Source organism: Thalassophryne amazonica, chromosome 13 (genome assembly GCF_902500255.1).
Source record: "Thalassophryne amazonica chromosome 13, fThaAma1.1, whole genome shotgun sequence".
In the NCBI taxonomy this organism is placed as follows: Eukaryota; Metazoa; Chordata; class Actinopteri; order Batrachoidiformes; family Batrachoididae; genus Thalassophryne; species Thalassophryne amazonica.
Genome location: NC_047115.1, coordinates 57189148 through 57210920, shown reverse-complemented (window position 1 = coordinate 57210920; position 21773 = coordinate 57189148). Strand labels below are relative to the sequence as shown.

Genomic DNA, 21773 nt, shown 5'->3' with positions numbered 1-21773 from the left:
AGGGTGGGATTATTAACAAACATTCCAAACCTTTAAACTGGCTCCACACTACAGGATTTTTAAGGTTGTCCCAAGAGTGATTTGAGGTCGGGCAGCATTTGGGCTAGTTCATGTAACCAGAAGGTCATCATATTTAGGAATTGCAGCTGTATACGTATGTGTATCAGGTCCATATCTGTGCTTTTCCAATCCCACCTGGCTTGATCGCTATTCATGCAAACATATTTGAATTTACTGGCCTGAGTCTTTCAGTCATCAGTATGTGTGTGTCCCTGAGAAAAAATTCACACCTGTATTTGGGTGATTTTTTTTTTTTTTTTTAAACTACGGGCAGTATTGGCCTTGTAAATGTAATTTCCACCACACCATTGCCTTACAATATAAAGCGCCTTGGGGCAACTGTTTGTTGTGATTTGGCGCTATATACATGTGTTCTGATGTCACTGTTTCTCCATATACACTACCCAAACAGTCTTTCATACAAACTGTTTAGGGACATTACAGTGTTGTGGTGGAAATTACGGCAATAGTGTGGGACAACTACATTTTGTTTAAAAAAAAATCACAACAGTTGTATGACATTGAATACCCCAATTATGTTTTGATTATTTTACTGATATTTTATTCAGAGATATTTTAAAACATTAGAAAAAATGTTTCTTTACCATTCATTTTTATCATTGAAGATCAAAAGTCTGGGTGTGGGACAAGCACAAAACGGCAAATTTGCATATAATGATGCTGAAAAAAGGTGAAAAAGTCATCATAGACAAATTTCTTAACACACTTTCATTGTAAAGATAACTATAAAAGTGTGAAATTTCCCCTTTTTTCTGTTTTTCATACAATATGATCAAAGGACATAATAAGTGCCCGTAGTCTAAGAATCACCCATTTAGTATTTAACAGGCACTGAAAAACATGAACTGGCAGCATAGCAGAGAACATTTGGAGGTTAAGTTCGCATGTAGCTGCAGGCTTATAATTGTGAATATTATAAGTTCACCTTGAGTTGATGTAATACAGAACACAGCTCATCCAGCACAACTCAATATATGGCTTACATCACATTTTCTTGTTTCTGTACAAGTCATTGAAATAGCAAAGATGTTTTTCAAAAACTGACAGTCACACATTTCTTGGTGTCAGAATACTGTAAAAAAAAGTATTTTTCTAGATTAAAACATGATCCCAGATTCCATAAAAAAAGGTGTGCTGCCAACGATGTTTGTGGAGACCAAAATGACTCATTTGTGTGTAGCCCAGTTGGACTTTTTAGTCTGAACATTTTTAAAAAGAATGTTTCATTTATCAGTTGTTCACAACTTATATTTTCACTGAATAAGTCACCTTTGTTCATAGTATTTTGGAGATATCCTACAACTTAATAATCAGTTGTCTCAAAGAGTTTGCAATATTGGGATTACAAGTTTTAACAAAAATTCAAGAAAATAGCTTTTTTTGTGTATGAACCTGCATCATCTTCTCCGGAACCGCTGAACCAATGAAGCTGAAATTTGGTGTGCATGTTCCTACCCATCTTTGAGGACACCAGAGTTTGCTTGAGGCATTCTGATCAGATTTCAGATATGGCTGCCATGGTGACCAACTTAAAAATGTCACATATTGCCATTTGTCGGCCATTTATGCAGCAATTGAGCTGAAATTTGTTATATGAGTAGTAATCAGCAAGCCTAAAAACGTATCTGACAGGCTTTGTGGAATTTTCAATTTTGACCTTGGCGTGACCCCTGGACTGTGATCACTCCCACCTTTCCACTTGTCACTTTAAACCCCAGTAAAGCCTCTGCACATTATGTTCATCAACAAAACTTTGGAAGAACACTGCAAGATGAAGAAAAATGTCATTAAATTAATATTAAACAGACTAGTCTGCCTGGCTCCAGAAGAGCGTGGAAGAGGCATAGAGTGAGCTCCAAAGCAGCCCATAGCACTTGTACCAGTAATGGGAGTGCTGAGCTCCTGACACTGGTCAGCGACCGAACATCCAGTGCTCAGGTGCGTGTCCAATAATTTTATTCATGCAATTAAAATGTCTTTACAATCACTGAATTTTTTAAGTGTGACACAGTTATTTATACTGTGCACGTACTCAAGTGAAATTCAGCCCTGCAAAACCAGCTTTTGTATCCGGATTTCCTTCAAAATTTGCTTCCATGTTCCATTTATTTCGTCATATAAAACCGCTAACTTAAAAAAATTAAACATCTGTTTTATGGCTTTATTTTGACACAAAATGTGCCTTTTCTCAAAACGTCACATGACCGTGTGGGGAAAACGAGCAAACCCTTCTTCTTTTGTGGCGTATAACGACAGCCGGCATGCTAATTGTTGCATTGCTGCTACCTGCTGCACCAGTCCGTTATAGCAGGACTAAATCCTCTCCATCAGTCCAGTGTCTTTTTCATGTAATTAAAAAGCTAACACTTCCCCTCTCACTTGACCTTATGGCAAAAATAGTTCCTACAGAAATTCTTTTAGGCTTTACAATTGATTTCCTTCAGTTTGTGCTCTTTAATAGATAAACCATTCAAAAATGACGAGTTATATTTTGCCTGCATGCTGAAATCATCCATCAATTTTATTTTTATTTTTATTTTGGTGAATTTCATAGACTGCGGTACAGCTGGTGCACAGGATGTGTGCTTTTTAATGATACTTTGCTGTATGTACCTGTGGGGTTTTCCTGCTGACTGACATAAGGAGTTGTGGTGCAAACTCGCATGGTGTGATTTAGGAATTTATTATGGGGCAGTAATTTGTAAGCATACATTTTACATATAATTATGAATAAAGTCACTGTTTTATACTACAAATACTCGTATTGTTGTTTTGATAGGTTTTAATCTCTTTAAATAATTTACACATACTTGCATGAAATTCCAGTATATTTCAGAGCTCATTGGCAACCCCGAACACAGCAGGAGCAGCCAAATGGACAACAACATATGCTATAGCACTAGGGAGGTATCACTGAAAGTAGGTCTACATAGACAAATTCTTTTATTACAGTAAGACTTCCACATACCCCAACATATAAAAAATATAAAATGGAAATTCATGAAATTAGGCCTCTCTAGTGGCTCCAAAATGCCTCAAAATCTGTGGGCCCACACCAGGGCCCACAGGTTTTGATGCGCTGCCCCTGGACCCTGCTTGGGGCCTACGGTGGCCCCTGGGGTCCTCACTGATTTTCTGATTTTTTTTTTTTCTTTGCCCATTCTCATCCCTGTAATTGCCACAGTGTTGCTTCCTATTTTTGTCTAGTTTCCACTTTCATTTTTAACTAGAGGTTATAACACTCCATTAAAAACCCTTGTTTGCTTTCCCCGCAATCTTAGTACAGTCAGTGAGACTTCGTTTCAAATATGTATGTTCAGTTGTCACGGGCTTAAATACGCTCATTTGAAAAACTGAAGAATAATTTCTTCTTGGTGTGTTGATTAATAGTGTTCAACCTGGTGAGTTTGGATGTAGAAGGCCGTCAGGACCTGTGATCCATTTCATTTGGGGTTTTCTTTGCTCTTTCCCAACTGGGCTTCCCACAGTGTTGAAAAGGTGGCAACCATAATTCATATAAATTGAACCAGAACTTTTCATAGTCAACCTTAATCCTCCCAGCAGGTGGAAGATGTTTATATGGGATAATGCATAGGCAAAGCAGTTTTAGGGATTGTTTTTGGGATGTTTGCCACCAACTAATCAGCTTATCATCATTTTGTGCTTTTTTTATTTAGTGACCTGCAAGATGATAGCATTTATTGTTTTTTTTTTCATTCATCCCCCCCACTCATCCACAGAAAAATACACAAGCTCTTTCACAACCTTAAATCTGAAAAAGTTAGGATAGTATGGACCCCCCCCCCCAAAAAAAAAACAAACAAAAAAAACAAAACAAAACCAAAAAGCACAATGCACTGTGTCTGACTTTGACTTCAGTTTATATTCTGGTCATCTTCATTTCATTTGGTAATGATAAGGTTCAAGTACCGAGTTAGATTTTAGTGACATTTAGGGTATAAATAAATAAATAAATAAATAAATAACTAAACTTTTGTTATCTGGATCACTTTAGGGCCAAATTTTCTTTGGAATCTGAAAATTAAATCATTTATGCAAAATCTGTCAGGACAGATTGGCTTGATCATGCAATAGACATGACAATACATGAAAAATTTGTAAAAATTAATATAAAATTTTGTTGTAAAAAAAAACTATTTGTAGCCCATACAAATGGGTATAATTTATTCAATTTTGGCAAGTCTACATTAAAATTTGAGTGAATGTAAGTTTTTTTTTTTTTTTTTTTTTTTTTTTTTTTTTTTTTTTTTAACAACAGTATGTATTTTTGTCACAAACTGAAAATCAATAGGGGCCACAGCCATTGGCATCGCCATCATTCCACATCAGCATGCACAATGTAAATGACATTGACAATATAAAAGAGCACAGTCAGCAGAAGTTTTAGGATGCAGAATCGTGACGCCTCCTTTGGACATGAGCCTGAGGCTGCGCCACTGTCCAATGAGCTGAAATAGTGAGCACAATGTGGGTCCTTGGTGCAATATAGCATGGCAATATAGCATGGCAATATAGTATGGCGCTCCTCACCATGGAAGTCACGTTGGATCACATGTCCTTTCTTAAAAAAAACAAAAACAAAAAAAAAAACGTGTCACATTATCTGGAGGGGGAGAGGGGGTCGGCACTGTGGTCAGGTGCATACTATGGAATGTAATCTTGGCGGCACCATTTTTGTTCCCTTCCCATTATGTACACCTGAAGTCTTGCCACTTGTGTCAGATGCACATAGGGATGGAAAGTGAGATGCACTTCTGTCTTGTAGGCGTACACAAATAGCAAGTGTGTAGTACTTCTGAAATACGTCACCCATACACTGACCATGTCACTTACGTGTCTTACTGTCATCAAAGCCTGTGCTAGCCGTGCTTGGTTCAGGCGCAGGACCGCAGTACTGGCCCCGTGGTGCTGTATGCATTCTTGATTTTTTGCTAGACATGTAGAATTTGCATGTGCAGGACCAAATGTCTTCAGGGGCAGGCTGCAGACTTCTGCGGTACTACGCACATGCAAGTGAAGCGTATTTCTCTGTAGACTGCCCGTAGCAGCTCGTATGGCGGGATGTGAGTGAGGCGTTAGGTTTGTGCCCTTGCCAGAAAAACATGAAATATCTTGGGTTCATACTGTCTGCAATGAAATAGAGGTCAAAGAAAATGTAATAATCGCTACAGGGTTTTTTGTGTGTGTGTTTGCAATTTCCATACCTTCCAAACTTTCTAGTTTGTATTGTAATTTAGTTTTCACTCTTTCTTTCACTTCATGCTACAGTAGGCAAAATATTTGTTCCATTTATAAAACACTGGGTGATTTATTGTTCTTTACTATGTGTTACTGTCGGGCCTGCTTAACCTAATGGAATCTAAGTGCCAGGTTCCATAAGTAGCAAGGATGTTGTCTGTGACTCCAAGATAAATTCATCACTGCTTTCCACAGAAGTAGCAAACTACCCTTAATGCAAACAGCTATGTAATGTAAACACTATAGAACACTGGAGCTGAGTGCACTTAAAATAATAAATGACACCGGCTCATTGCCACTGCATGTTTTTTTCTTTTTTTGGACTTTCATCTTATTTACTCATTTACTTCTTATTCTGATGCAGAAAAAAATAGCATTTTTCTTCCACTTTGGTTGGCAACCAACACTGTGATGTTTGTGCCATGCATTGTCAGTTTCCAAAGCAACAAGTGTTTTTTAAAAAATGCATTAATTAGCGAGGTCATGACAAATGTTAAAATTACCACCTTTTTAGCTTCATTGTTTGTGTTATGGATAAGACGCGGAGTGAGGAGCGGTCCAGTATCTGACTGAACCCAGCATGAAATAATCAGAAGCAGTTCCAAAAAGAAAACACATTTATTTTTCTCCCCTTTGTGCTATACATAAAATACTAATTAATTAAAGTTCTGGTGAGGTGAAAAGGCAGCGCGCTCTCTCAGCGTCTCAACAGTCGGAGTCCGAACGTTCAGGACTCAGGAGTTCCGCCGACACCCCCCCCCCCAGGTGACCTTTTCCCAGAACTTTTTCCCAGAACTGTACTCTGCGAAGGAGGAACAGAGATGAGATTATTCAACACTATTACTACGAAATATTGTTTGGAGGCAAACTTATCAGCTACACGTTTAGGTCTGAATTCCAACTTAATTCAAGGAGGCTGCTGCTCACAGCTAGTGGAGGATCATTAATCCGCACGCCACTGCCGTGAGGAGCACGCCAAACACTTTGCACCAATAATTACTTATAGCTGCGTATAAGACGCCAATTTACATTCACGGATAAACTTTTCAGAATATTCACCTCTGCTGTGTGCTGACAACGTTTGTCTCTCACCCTCGTCCTCCTTCACAGGCGCGATGTCAGACTCTGAAACGGCCCTCAGCGTCCCCACACGGTCGTCACAAGGTCGTATTCTCCGGCAACTCACTGCTGGTTTAAATGTAGTTCTTCATCACTACGTTGGTACCAGCTGGAAGTCCTTAGATCTGCACGTGAACATCACAGGTGTCGTGGATTGTCCTGATAGAGAGCCGCACGAGAATGCAACAGGTGCAGCCAATCATCGTAACAGAGGAGAGAGACTCTTCTGCAGCACATTTTCCTCAGAGAACAGCCCCAAATCACCTGGGAAGGAAAATAAACACAAAACAACCCAACCTTGTCCAGCCAAACACCCCCCCCCCCCCCCAACACACACCAGTTTGGGTGCAGTTACAGTCTTTTAACTATAGATTATACCTATAGCTATTGGTCACTGCTTCTGCTCTTTCATGTTTATCTGTCTATCTATTTTTTCTATACATAGAGAAAATACGCACACAGTTTTATAGTTGTACTTGAGTATCTCTAAACCATCAGTCGTATTTCCATCTCTCCACTGCACTGCCAACTGTGAAAACATAAAATAGTTTTGTCCATATATGACTCATAAAGCTGAAGATAACCTGAGGGTCACTTTAACTTGCACACCTCATATGCTTAATGGCACAACAGGAGACCCCAGCAGAGAGAACCACAGTGATGGCATGGTGTAAGCTGGTTTATTGCAATCCATTCCGGTCTGCTGTGTGACAGGACACATTAACAGTAATTTGTTCACAGTGATTGCCTATGAAGTGACAGACACAAGGGGTGATTGAAAGGTTTTGAAGCCAACCAGGAAAAAAAACACAACTGAATTAACGTATGCTTTATTTTTCAACATAATCCCCATGTAAGTCCACACACGTTTGCCAGTGTTGCTGCAGTGCCTTATCATCTTTCTCATAGAAGGTCTTATCTTGGAGCTCAAGGAAGTCATCCACTGTGGATAAGGTATCATTATCAGTATTATGAGTTCCAGCAAGATGCGTTTTCATGTTTGGAAACAGATGGAAGTCAGAAAAAGCCAAATCAGGGGCATAAGGTGGGTGGGGAACAAGCTCGAAGCCACATTCATGAATGGCAGCCATTGCCATGACCCACGTGTGGGCCAGAACATTTTGTCCTGGTGTACCAGTACACCTTGTCGGAGCATTCCACACCACTTCTTTATTTTGTCCCACACTTGTCGCAAAAGGGAAGCATAACAGGGCCCACAGATGGCCTGTCCCTTCTGCAGATAGTCCACCATTATGATATCCTCAGCGGCCCAGAAGACAGGCCATTACCTTTCCAGCGGATGAGACAGCATTGGCTTTCTTCAGCAGGGGAGAACCCATGTTTTCATTGCTATGACTGTTATTTTAGATTCTGGGTCAAAGTGATTGACCCAGGTGTCGTCCATGAGCACGGATTTTCACTTGAAGTTATCCAGATCTGCTTCAAAAAGCCGAAGATTCTCCCTGGACATCCGGAAACTTATGCATTTTTGATCAGTTGTGAGAAGCCTTGAGACCTATCGTGCTGAAAGTTTTGTCATTCCCAGTTCTTCTGTCATAACCGATTGAAATTTCTCCTGAGAAATGCCGACAGTTCTGGCTATGTGACACTCGTGTACTCTTCTGCAACACATTATTGACACACATTTTTCCGTGACGTTCACGTGAATGCGGCACGCGTAGCTATGACACATTGCCTTGACCCTGTACCAGGACGGTCATGATTCCCCTCGGCGTGACTGGGTCCTTGGGTCTTTCCTTTTATGCAGTGAAATTCCTCCATATATATAATATACACACACGCACAGTTGTATGTAAAAGTTTGGGCACCCCTGATGATTTCCATGATTTTCCTTTATAAATCATTGTGCTTCAGCATACCACAAGCAACTCTGTTTGTGGCCTGTACGCAGAAAAGGCTTCTTCTGCATTACAGCATCATACAGAATCTCCTTGTGCAAAGTGCGCTGTATAGTTGACTGATGCACAGAGACACTATCTGCAGCAAGATCATCTTGTAGGTCTTTGGAGCAGGTCTGTGGGTTGACTATGACTGTTCTCACCATCCTTCACTTCAGCTTCTCTAAGATTTTTCTTGGCCTGCCACTTCGGGCCTTATCTAGTACCGTGCCTGCAGTGTTCCATTTTCTCACTATGTTCCTCACAGTGGAAACTGACAGCTGAAATCTTGAGATAGTTTTTTTTGTATCCTTCCCCTTAGCCATGATGTTGAACAATCTTTGTTTTCGGGTCATTTGAGAGTTGTTTAGAGGCTCTCATGTTGCCACTCATTAGAAGGGATGCAAAGAGGGAAAACATTTGCAAATGGCCACCTTAAATACCCTTTCTCGTGATTGGATTCACCTGTGTAAGGAGGTCAAGGGTCAGTGAGCTTACCAAACCAATTTTGTGCTACATGTATTCAAATCAATAAAATGACAAGGTTGCCCAAATTTATGCACCTGCCCAATTTTGTTGAAATAATTATTGCACACTTCATGTAAATACTAGAAACTTCATTTCACTTCTCAAATATCAGTGTGTTTGTCTGCTATATGATATATTTAACTGAAATTTATGATCCAGACAACCAGTGATTTATAAACAGAAATGAAAATTATCAGGGGTGCCAAGGGTTTTGCATACAACTGTATGAAGACATAAAATATTTTGGGTTCATACCATCTGCAATGGACTACAGGGCAATCTAAATGTAAGAATCACTGCATTTTGCTGTTTACTTGCTGTCCAAACTTTTTATGATTTGAGGTTATATTATGAAAAATAAATGTCTGCATGAAACAAAGATATAGTATTGCACAGAATCCCTAAGAAAAAGTATGGTTCCTGTATTGTGTTGTAGCCCTTGTATACACACCCCTACTAGACTGGCATCTTTATTACAAGGTATTTCAAATGTAGGGGAGGAGTCAGCGGAGGTCTTCTCCCTCCTGTTTGGCTCTACAATCCCAAGTGCAAAGAGAAACGAAGAAGATGTTTGTGTATGAGATCCAGATCCACTCATTTCCCTCCTTTGCACTCAGCAGTCACATTACTCTAAATCCACCCAGTAACACCTGCTCTCATCGCCGCTACCGACTATCACCAAAATTCCCAGTAAGTCTTTCATCTGCCCTGGCTGCACAGTGACTTAGTGGTTAGCACTGTTGCCTCACAGCAAGAAGTTCCTGGGATCACTTCCTGCCTTTTTTTTCCTTTCTGTGTGGCAATTCTGTGTTCTCTCCAATCAAAAACATTCCTGTTTAGGGTTTACTCCTTTATCTACCCCTGACCAAGGCAGCATCTACATCTGGAGTTGGTCCCCAGGTGCCAGACTGTGGCTGCCCCTAACTGCCCCTAGTGGTTAGATTGTGTCTAACTGTAATTAGTTGGGTTAAATGCAGAGGACAAATTTTTGAGGCATGATTGAGCAGTTTCATTGTAGCTTTAATGAGCATGCATGATTATGTGTGAGTTGTGACAGTAGAGGGACACCTGTGTTTTGTTTTATATTTCTCTCATGTAGTTTCACAATTGAACGGAAGGGGAAATGTTTCTCTTGGGATCTGGGACAGGTTTTCCATTTATGAGTGTGTTTGATATTCAGGACATGGTCCAGCCTTAAGAGCTCCATGATTCATTGCAGGAGGCGACGTTCGCCTGTAGCAGAGATCCACAGCAGAGACTAATAATAGTCTAGTCTGACTTATTATCCCATGTGACTTTCTTAATGCTGCCTTACACTGAAAAGCTAGTAAAACTCGGTTTACGAAAAGGTGGGTTGTGATGTTTCCTTCCATGAACAACTGAGAAAAAAACCCGAGAGGAGCCCATCTTTGTACAGGGCTGAGTATCTTTGCACAGAAGGCACCTTTGTTTTATTATGAACTCATAAAATGGCACAAATCCAACTTGAAAGATGGGGCTCAAAGAGCACTAAAGCAGCTGCCTGCTGCTGTTATTTTCATCTGTATTGATTGGTCTGTTTCCTGGTATTAGAGATGTCCCTCATTTTTAATTAAAGTTCAAATGTCCCATATTGTGCCTGGCAGGAGACTGAAGCTCACTGATAAAATGTGCCTTTTCAATTATCTACCTCTCTCTCTCTCCCTCTCTCCCTCCCTTTCTCCTTTAGCTTTGGCATCTCTGTCTGTATCTATCTCTTTCTTATTTCTCTGTCTTTGCCATCTATCACTTTTAGGCTGCATTCATAACAGAAGAAATAGTTGATTTTTATTATTTTAGATTTGTTTTCAATCTCGATATATTGCACCTTGATGCATCATCCCTTTGCACTGCCTCTTATACCATTCAAATATTCTACTTCTAAAAATTTTATCAGGTCCTAGATGAGGGGATTTGCTGTCACATGGGGGCACTGTTAAGCTGTAAATTGCATCAGGGTGATATCAGCCAGTGATGGCCTCACAAAATGGTTGCAGCAAATTCCCCAGCACGATTATAGATTCCACCATTTTAATAATTTTTCATGACCAATACTGACATAGTGCTCTTTCTCAACCCGTCTATCATTTGCTCTGTGTTTTTATTTACACTCATTTAACTGTTGTGGTGTTCCACATTTGTGACGTGTTCATCATCAGTTCTGGTTGAGTATGTGTGGGTGGATGCAGATACCATATTTGCTGTCCCACGCCGGCTATAATGTGTGATTTTAATAATGGCGTCACACTGTCTTTCAGGCATACGGCATGTCTGTGCTGCCTCTGAATCTCATAAAAGGCACACGGAGTGTGGCGTATGAGCGCCTGGAGAACACAGAAGACATTGATGATGTGGAGCATCAGATAGAAAACCTGAAGTCAAAGGTTGGTTTCACCATACATGAAACACTGGTGATAAATATGATATATGTTAAAAAAATCTACAAGGCATAGAAGATGTTAATGCAGCAAAACCTCAGTCCAAAAAAGAACAGTATTACATATTCTATACAATATTCCAATAACCTGCCTGAATAGTAATATAGGAAACACCTTCTGTTTATTTGTATTCTCAGCTTGACTGTGCACAGTGTGTAATCAAGTATTAATTGAAAGGTACAGATGCATAGCCCCCAGGTGATCAGTCCCTTCTCTTTATCGTCTGCCAAACCCCTCTATTTTTAAAAGCAATTATGGTAAGTGTATGTTGTCCTTATCACCCAGCTTTTAAGATGCAGGAAAGTGCAAAGCGTAAAGTAGATTCATCATTTAGATGTCTTTTGAAAGTACAATGTCCAAAATCTGTTGTAGAATTCAGTTTATGCTGTATGGTATTGCTATATGTATTTTTAAAATTTAAAGCTCCAAAAATAGATAAACCGGCATATAAGTTTTTCATCATTGCTCATCCTTAGAATATAATAGTGCAAATGATTGCTGACAAAATGTCAAGACTACAACATTTTATACGAGGTCTGTTAGAAAAGTATCCAAACTTTTTTTTTTTTTTTTGCAAAAACCTGATGGATTTGAACAAGCGTGCTTGCATGAGCCAACCTTGAGACTTCGTGCGCATGCGTGAATTTTTTAACGCCTGTCGATTGCATCAGTTGCTGGTAAGCAGCATTTGTGTGAGGTTGTGTGTAGTGCTCTTGGCGGATTTTCATTCCAAGGAAAATGACGGAACAACTGGAGCCACGCTACTGCATCAAATTTTGCCACAAACTGGGCGACAGCCAGGTGGAAACCATTCGGAAGATTCAGACAGCTTTCAGTGGCTTTTCAGTCGTGTGACTATCCAAGAAATTGTGGAAGAGGTGGGCATCATTTTTCGGAGTCCAGCATGTCCCGTGAGACTTCAACATGGAGTTGTTTTTGCTCAGCTGTCAGCAGCTTCAGCACGAATTTCACCACCACTCTTTTCATGGCCAAATCTTCTGTCACAGTGGAATGTGCCGAAAAAGTGCTGATGTCCACCTCTTCCGCAATTTCTCGGATAGTCACACGACGGTCCAGCATCACCACAGCGTTCACTTTGGAAATGATCTGGTCATTTCAGCATGTTGATGGCCCACCGGAGCGTGGCTCGCTCTCCACCATTGTGCGGTCGTCGTTAAACCAGTTGTACCGCTCCTTAATCTGTGTGATGCCCATAACATCATCACCGAAAGCCGTCTGAATCTTCCGAATGGTTTCCATCTGGCTGTCACCCAGTTTCTGGCAAAATTTGATGCAGTAGCGCTGCTCCAGTCATTCCGTCAATTTCCTTGCAATGAAAAACCACCGACAGCACTACACACGTCCTCACACAAATGCTGCTTGCCAGCAAATGACGCAATCGACAGGTGTGAAAAAATTCACGCATGTGCACGAAGGTTCAAGGTTGATTCAAATCCATCAGGTTTTTGCAAAAAAAAAAAAAAAAAAAGGTCGGACACGTTTCTAACAGACCTCGTATTTTCTGTGTCAGCCCATTGAAAAAGTTCACTGTACTTTTAAGCCAGGTTAATTTCAGTTTAAGTAATACTTTTCTTAAAGTATTTTTGTCAGTCACTGAAAAGGCCAGTTAATGTATTCTGTGTTTTCTGGACTGCAAATGTCCTGTGACTTATATGTCAAAGTCTTATATATAGTGGGTAAAATAAATTTTGAACACATCAGCATTTTTCTCAGTAAATATATTTCTAAAGGTGCTATTGCCATGGAATTTTTGCCAGATGTCAGTAAAAACCAAAGTAATCCCCACATACAAAGAAATCAAACCATAGATGACCATAAATTAAGTTGTGTAATAATGTGAAATGACACATGGAAAAAAAATGAACACCTGAGAAATGGGAGGTGCAAAAATGCATGGAAAGCCCAGACACGAGCTGAAATCTATCACTAATTAGAAAGCAATCCTGCCCCTTGTCAGTGAAAATTAATATCAGCTTTTTTAGTCCCAATTGATGATCTATAAAAAGGTGTGTCATTACCAAGATGTTGCAACCTTATTGTTGCTAAACATGGTGATGGTATTGGTTACCAAAGAATTTCTAAACTGAATCTTACAGTGAGCACTGTTGGGGCCATAATCTGGAAATGGGAAGAACACAGTTTCACCATAAACTTGCCACAACCAGGTGCTCCTCACAAGATTTCTGACAGAAGAGTGAAAAGAATTATCAGAAGAGCTGTCTAAGAGCCGAGGGCCACTTGTGGAGACCTTCAGAAAGACCTGGTATTACCAGGTACAATTGTTTCAAAGAAAATAAGTAATTCACTCAACTGCCATGGCCTGTATGCATCCTCACCAAGCAAGACTCCATTGGTGAAGAAAAACATGTTGAAGCTGGTTTAAAGCTTGCGGTACAATATTTAGACAAGCCTGTGAAATACTGGGAGACTTTAATCTGGTCAGATGAGACCGAAACTGAACATTTTTGATGCCAAAATACACAACATGTTTAGATGTCAAATCACCCCTAAACACCATACCAACAGTGAAGTTTGGAGGTGGGAACATCATGATGCAGTGCTGTTATTCAGCATATGGCACTGGCAAACTTCATATAATTGAAGGAAGAATGTATGGAAAAATGTACCGAGACATTCATGATAAAAAAAATCTGCTGCCATCTACTAGGATAATGAAAATGAAACGAAGGTGGACATTTCAGCAAGCCAATGATCCCAAATACATAGCCATGGAAACACTCAGTTGGTTTCAGAGAATGAAAATAAAGATGCTAGAATGGCCCAACCAATTACTTAACTTGAATCCATCAGAAAATCTGTGGAAAGAACTAAAGATCAGTCTCCTTTAAGATTTGAATATTGTTTGTGTGGAAGAATGTGCCATCATCATACCTGAGCAATTCATGTGATTAGTTTCCCAATATAGAAGGCATCTTGAAGCTGTCATTGCTAACAAAGGCTTTTGTATGAAGTGTTTCAGTAAACATATTCAATACTTTTTCACCATGTCATTCCATTTTATTTCACATAACTTAATTTCTGTAGTTATTTGTTTCTTTGTATATATGGATTACTTGGGTTGTTAAGTGACATAGCACCTTTAGAAATATAGTTAATGAGAAAAATGATGTGTTCAATACTTATACCCGCTGTATGAAACAAATATATTATCATCTATGGACACAAGATGACAGTCTACAACAGCGGTGGGCAGCTTGTTCCAGAAAGGGCCAAGATGGTGCAGGTTTTCTTTGCAGCCACTGACTCCACCAGGTGATTTCACTGATTAATATCACTTTGAGCAGATGGAACCAGTTAAACAGTGAAATCACCTGGTGGAGTCAGTGGCTGCAAAGAAAACCTGCACCATCTTGGCCATTTCTGGAACAAGTTGCCCACCCCTGGTCTACATGCATGACAAGTTGCTGCTGTATACTAATCTGAATGAGGGACTCTTATTCACATTCCTGAGTAGAAGTTGGAAGTAATGCATCATTAAGCTGGATGCCAACCTCAAACAAGAAAAAGATCTGAATGAAGACACCATGCTGGGTCTTCAAGAATGAGTGAAATTAATAAATCATGTTCTCAAACTGAAATTCCATGCTGTTGAATAAACAGAGTGAATAACCTTCATATTATGAGCTACTCCACTTCTTTGGACTTTGTGGGACAGCAAAAACGGCAACAAGGACGACAGCTAGGCTATGGCAAGGCTAACTATAGTAAGTTGTTTTGGCTTCTCCCTTCATGCTCTGGGTCACCACAGCAAATCTGATATGGATCTGCATGTTGAGTTTGCGCTTGTTTTACATCGGATGCCCTTCATGATACACATCCCTATTAAGGCGGGCTTACACTGTGCGAGTTTTGGCCCTTTTTCAGCCGATTTTTCACTCATGCGAGAATTTTTTGGATCGCGCTGAGTTTCAGCTTAATCGTGCGTCCTGCATCGTGCAGTCTACATGGAGTAACGAGCTGCGTTTAACATCTCACGACCACCTCCCGATCGGGAATCATATGGTCGGATGAAAATCAAACCTGTTTGACATTTTGCTTGGCCGTCGTGGCTCGTGAGGGTTCCACGCTGTTGAAGCAGCGCTACAAGCGTCTACGCACTGATTATCTTGCACACTGTCCATGAGCAAACACCGGAGAGAGCAAACAGTGATCTCATGTAAAGTCTTGTTTTGTTGTTTTTTTTTGCGTTCCCTCGCAATAACCTAATATCACATGCCTATCAGCGCTCACAGTGAGTGGAATCAGGTGGGGGAGAGTGAACGTATATGCGCGCGCGCACACACACACACAGCAGACAACAGGATTTACAACAGATGGAGTAAGTTGCTACACCTTGCACAGCTGTATGACTCTATGAAATATAGTTTATTTATACAACAGTGTAAGTAGCAACACCTGTTATGAATGTTTGTTTTCTTTTTTTACCGTCCTCTCGTGAATCATGGTGCTGTCTGCTGTACGCATATACGTTCAGTCTGCCCCACCTGATTCCACTAACTGTGTGCACTGATAGGCATGAAATAATTTTTTTTTTAAAAGAAAAAAAAGCTTCCGACGTGTGGTTTTTGAACGTACAATGTGAGCAGTCAGATCGCATCAGAGCATCGGGCTGTACAGTGTGAGACTCGTGCGCTCTGATCTTTTAACCCCTGCAGTTTTGTCACACAGTTTGAGCTGGAGCCAAGTACCACGATTGAAAATATCGTACAGTGTATGCCCAGCCTTATACAGATAATAGGTGCAGGTGGTACTCTTCCATTTTGGAAGCTAACCATTTGGCCACTACACCACCTAAGGTAAGGCTAACTATAATATTTAAAAAATGTGTGGGAGTTTTAAGTTGTTTAATTACATTTTGTGAGTTAACCATGCATACGTTTGTGTCTGTTCAGTGGAGACAAGAAACAGTTTACTCTTGCGTTTATTGTGCCACATACAGTAACATTACTTTGCCCGTTAGCTTCTGTTCGCTAATATGCTGTTTGTGTTATGAATAAATAATGCGGCAATTGAATTAATTTTGCTTGTTTTTGCATGAAGCAATAGCACCATATTTAAAATTAAAGTGAGTTATAGACTAGTGCGACAGATGTGCCCCCCCCCATTATATAGCTTATGCTAATTCATTGATTCATTTGTTTATTTTCTTTCAGTGTAAAGATGGCCGTCCACTTTCTTCAAGGGACCGACACAACCTGCAGGAGTTGGAGGAGAAACTGCAAGTCCTTCGACGTAGGGGACGGCACCTGGAAATTGTAGAGAGGAAACTGCCTGCACTAAATTGGGCAGTGTCTTGAGACCTTTCAAGGTGAGTAGTCTGTGTTGGTTCTCATCATACTTTTTCCCCCATTTCATTTTATTTTTTCATTTAACAATTCTGTCATTTGTGCTTGGCCAAGTGACTTGGTCAGTGGTAATGTCTTGCATAACAATTTCCTTAGGCTGCTGCCCAATCGGAACTGGCTCTAGATTTACTTTTAGTTCAAGTTTTCACATCACATATTTACCACAATTCCCAAGGTAGGCTGTTCACCTAATTCATTCTGCAGTCTCTCAGGGAGTCTCACATTCGTCAGGCAGGATCTTGTGGTTCTCCGGGGACAATCCAATGCTTCCACAGGCGTATTTCTTTTCTTTTTTTTCCCTTCAACTTGGCAACCAATACATGGACCCTACAGCATGTTTGCATAAAAGACACACACACAATTATAGTGTGTGTGTGTGTATATATATATATATATGTGTGTGTGTGTGTGTGTGTGTGTAAAAGTTTTTTTTTCAAGAATTTGCAACTGCTTTATGCCTTGTTAAAGGATTTGTTTTGACTGTGTCGCTTCATTTGACTTGTATCAGATTTCTGCTGTCTCTGCAGGCTGCATTAAGTGATCCAGTCTCAATGTTCCCAAATCAAAATTGGGTCACATTGATATTCGATCTGCCAACCACTTGAAGGAACGGCCTAGCTCATATGAGTTGTGTGTAGCCTACATAGTATTTGTCTGATGAAACAGCATTTACCTGAAAAATGTCAGGAAGTTAATAGAGCAAAAAAAATTTAATACATTTGCTGTTTTTGACCAGATAGTTTGCATGTTCGCCTGGTGTTTGCATGGGTTCCAGTGGGTTGCTCTGGCTTCCAAAGACATGCACGTTAGGTAAACTAGAAACTTTTAACTTGACCAAGGGTGTGAGTGAGAGTGTGAATCTCTCTGTGTATACATATGGGGCCCTGTGATAGACAGGCATCCTTTCCAGGTTGTGCTTTGCTTCTCACCCAGTGACTGCTGAAATAGGCTCCAGCCCCTCTCTGTGACCCTTAAAAGGAATAAGCGGACACAGAAAATGATTAACTTTTTTGACGGGGTCGGCTTGAAACGTAAGTACAGTCTAATGAGTAAATTGCATTATTGTCCCTAAAGCAGGGTGCCCAAGTTCGGTCCTCGAGATCTACCTTCCTGACTCTCTTAGTTGTCTCCCTATTCCAACACACCTGAATCCAATGAAAGACTCGTTAGCAGGCTTTAATGAGCCTTTCATTGCATTCAGGTGTGTTGGAGTAGGGAGACAACTAAGAGGTGTCAGGAGGTACATCTCGAGAACTAAACGTGGGCACCCCTGCCCTAAAGAATACTGCATATGCCATGAGATGAAGGTTTGTCAGAGGCATACACATGGTTGCACACCTCGGCATTGTGGGTACTCATGTAGTGGTAGTTCTACCAAGTCAACAAGTGTGTGTGTGTGTGTGTGTGTGTGTGTGGTGTGTGGTGTGTGTGTGTGTGTGTGTGGTGTGTGTGTGTGTGTGTGTGTGTGTAACAACCCAAAGATAAGACAAGATTGTTTTTAATTGTACATAATTTCCCGATTTACATATAACATTTTACTTTAGTATACGTGTGTTGGCAATACCGTAACAAGTATAATCCAATAACTATAACCACAGATACAAAATTGTAAAAATAATTTCAATAAATTGTCTGGATTCTAAACACATTTATGTTTATGGCTAAGCAATCAGCACTAAGTACATAACACAATCTCCGTAAGGTGCAACACTTGATCTTTAATCAAATGTTTAATAAAACTTTTTTTTGTAGCAAATGGGTAACTCTAATGCTAATGCAGCAATACTGAAAGAAAATCTTTCCAGCACATTTTGGTTCTGTTATTACATCTACAACCCCAATTCCAGTGAATTTGGGACATTGTGTGAAATGTAAATAAAACAGAATACAATGATTTACAAATCCTCTTCAACCTATATTCAATTGAATACACCTCAAAGACAAGATATTTAATGTTCAGACTGATAGACGTTTTGTTTTTGTGCAAATATCTGGTCATTTTCAAATGGATGCCTGAAACACGTTTTTTAAAAAGCTGGGGCAGGGGCAACAATGCTCAAAGAACACCTGTTTGGAACATTCCACAGGTGAACAGGTTAATTAGAAACAGGTGAGTGTCATGATTGGGTATAAAAGGAGCATCCCCAAAAGTCTCAGCCGTTCACAAGCAAAGATGGGGTGAGAATCACCACTTTGTGAACAACTGCATGAAAAAGTAGTCCAACACTTTAAGAACAATGTTTCTCAATGTTCAATTGCAAGGAATTTAGGGATTCCATCATCTACAGTCATATATAATCAGAAGATTCAGAGAGTCTGGAGAACTTTCTGCACATAAGTGGCAAGGCCGAAAACCAACATTGAATGCCTGTGACCTTCAGTCCCTCAGGCGGCACTGCATTAAAAACTGACATCATTGTGTAAACGATCTTACTACGTGGGCTCAGGAACACTTCAGAAAACCATTGACAGTTAATGCAGTTCGTTGCTACATCTACAAGTGCAAGTTAAAACCTACCATGCAAAGTGAAGCCATACATCAACAACATCCAGAAATGCCGCCGCCTTCTCTGGGCCTGAGCTTATTTGAAATGACAGACGCAAGTGGAAAGTGTGCTGTGGTCTGATGAGTCCACATTTCAGATTGTTTTGGAAATCATGGACGTCGTGTCCTCCGGACAAAAGAGGAAAAAGACCATCCAGATTGCTACCAGCACAAAGTTCAAAGCCAGCATCTGTGATGGTATGGGGGTGTATTAGTGCCCATGGTATGGGCAACTTACATATCTATGATGACAACATCATTGCTGAAAGGTACTCCAGGTTTTGGAGCAACACATGCTGCCATCCAAGCAACGTCCTTTTTCAGGGATGTCCCTGCTTATTCAGCAAAACATGCAAGCCACATTCTGCACGTGTTTACAACAGTGTGGCTTCATAGTAAAAGGAGTGCAGGTACTAGACTGGCCTGCCTGCAGCCCAGACCTGTTGCCCATTGGAACATGTGTGGCGCATTATGAAGCGCAAAATATGACAACGGAGACCCCGGACTGCTCAACAACTGAAGTCGTACATCAAGCAAGAATGGGAAAGAATTCCACCGACAATGTTTCAGCACTTAGTGTCCTCAGTCTCCCAAAGGCTTATTGAGTGTTGTTAGAAGGAAAGGTGATGTAACATAGTGGTAAACATACCACTGTCCCAGCTTTTTTTGAAACGTGTTGCAGGCATCAATTTCAAAATGAGCAAATATTTGCACAAAAACAATAAGTTTATCAGTTTTGAAGATGAAATATCTTGTCTTTGTGATGTATTCAATTGATATTCACCCTTATTCAGCCCGCTCACTTTTACAACGGAGGTATTTCCGTTTTGTCGTAGGACTTCCGGTGAGCGGTGTTTTAATATAGAACAACGGAAGATATTACATGGGTAGAAAGAAAAACCTTTTGAAAAGCTCTGGCTCCCCACAGGTCATAACAGAGTGGGAAGATGCCATGAAAAGTGGACCTCGATTATTTTTAACTACTTTGTGTTGTGACTCGGTGTGGACAGTTTGGCTTTGAGGAACTACGAGCTTTGCACTGAACAGCGCCGCTGAAGCTCATATAAAAGCACAATCAAGTTAAAATACTACCCAACAAGTAGTACCACAGTAATGCCAAGATTACGTAACATTAATATACGTATGGTGTTATTTCATGCAGTGCTTGGTTGTATCAACGACAGAAAATTGAGTAAATTAGATAGCAGCTAACGCTACAAACACAGCTTACCCGTTTGTCTCACTAGTATCCGCCGTGGCTTCTTCAATGGAGTGTTATCGTCCAACCATTTCTCTGGGTAAAGATCCAGTGGTGTGAGTTTTTCCTCCATAAAATGAAAAGAACAGACATAGTATGGAGTTAAAATTGTCTCATTAATATTTGTAAATGCACACAGGGTGATCTACAAATAATCATTGATTTGCAAATGTGTTCAGATATCCACAAATGCAAATTTCATATTTGTAACTTGTAAATTGGTCTTTGCAAATAATGTTGTATTTTCAAATATAAAACTTAATTTGTAAAAAAAAAAAAAAATTTACATTTGTAAAACTGGAAATTGTATTTGTGAATTGAGTTTCAGCATGTGTGGATCACCAATTACATGCATTCATCCCTTTCATCTGCGACGTCATTTTGAGACATTCTTTTCGCAAACACAGATCCACAAACAAATGCCGACTGATTTACAAATACACACTCATGCACACTGGATATCCACTAGATAGCAGTGTGGTTCCATTCATTGATGTGGCAAGGTGAAACTATATGCTCCCGGATAACTCTTTAATCGTGATCGCTACTGAGTTTTTAAAATGCTTATCGCAAAGCGTTCTTTTTTTATGACATCATGCAAGTTTTATAAGTCCGCGGACGCTGATCTGTGTAGATACAAATCAGTTTCCTCGGATCCGCGGAGTTTCGAGAATAAATGCCACTCAAGCCTGCTGTTGCGACAGTTGTCGTAAAGCGGGACTGGTTGGTTGCTGCGGTGACACTGTGTGGTTCCTGTGTGATGTTCCTGTGTGTGATGCTTAGCTAAATGTAGCATGTGTACATCGCAAACTTTTAGAACTTTCAAGTTTTTAAAAGAAGAATTTTGCAGCATGTCTGTCACGGAGCACGCACAGGTGCAATGCTGTTTAATACGCTTATTTGAACCACTGTGTTAAAGAGTACAACACTAACACCCCCGTCCCCTCCCCATGATGAAATCCGCGGACACATCATAATTTAAAAAAATAATTGACCTTGCAGACAATATCACCACATAGATACCCATCCATCAGACCCCTCCATTACGGTAATGTGAAATGATTTATTCTGAAATGTCAGTCTTCTCTCATCTGGGAACATATAGTTTCAGTTTGCCACATCAATGAATGGAACCACACTGCCATCTAGTGGATATCCAGTGTGCATGAGTGTGTATTTGTAAATCAGTCGGCATTTGTTTGTGGATCTGTGTTTGCGAAAAGAATGTCTCAAAATGACGTC

The 21773-nt window shown here is 40.2% G+C and overlaps 1 protein-coding gene across 1 annotated transcript in view; it reads left to right on the top strand.

The window, feature by feature from the left end:
* Positions 1–21773, top strand: part of lmbrd1 (LMBR1 domain containing 1) — a 178795-nt gene that overhangs the window by 78678 nt on the left and 78344 nt on the right. Inside the window, 3 exon segments of the mRNA XM_034184354.1 lie at positions 11162–11287; positions 16537–16641; positions 16644–16691. Coding sequence (XP_034040245.1) covers positions 11162–11287; positions 16537–16641; positions 16644–16691 — 279 coding nt within the window.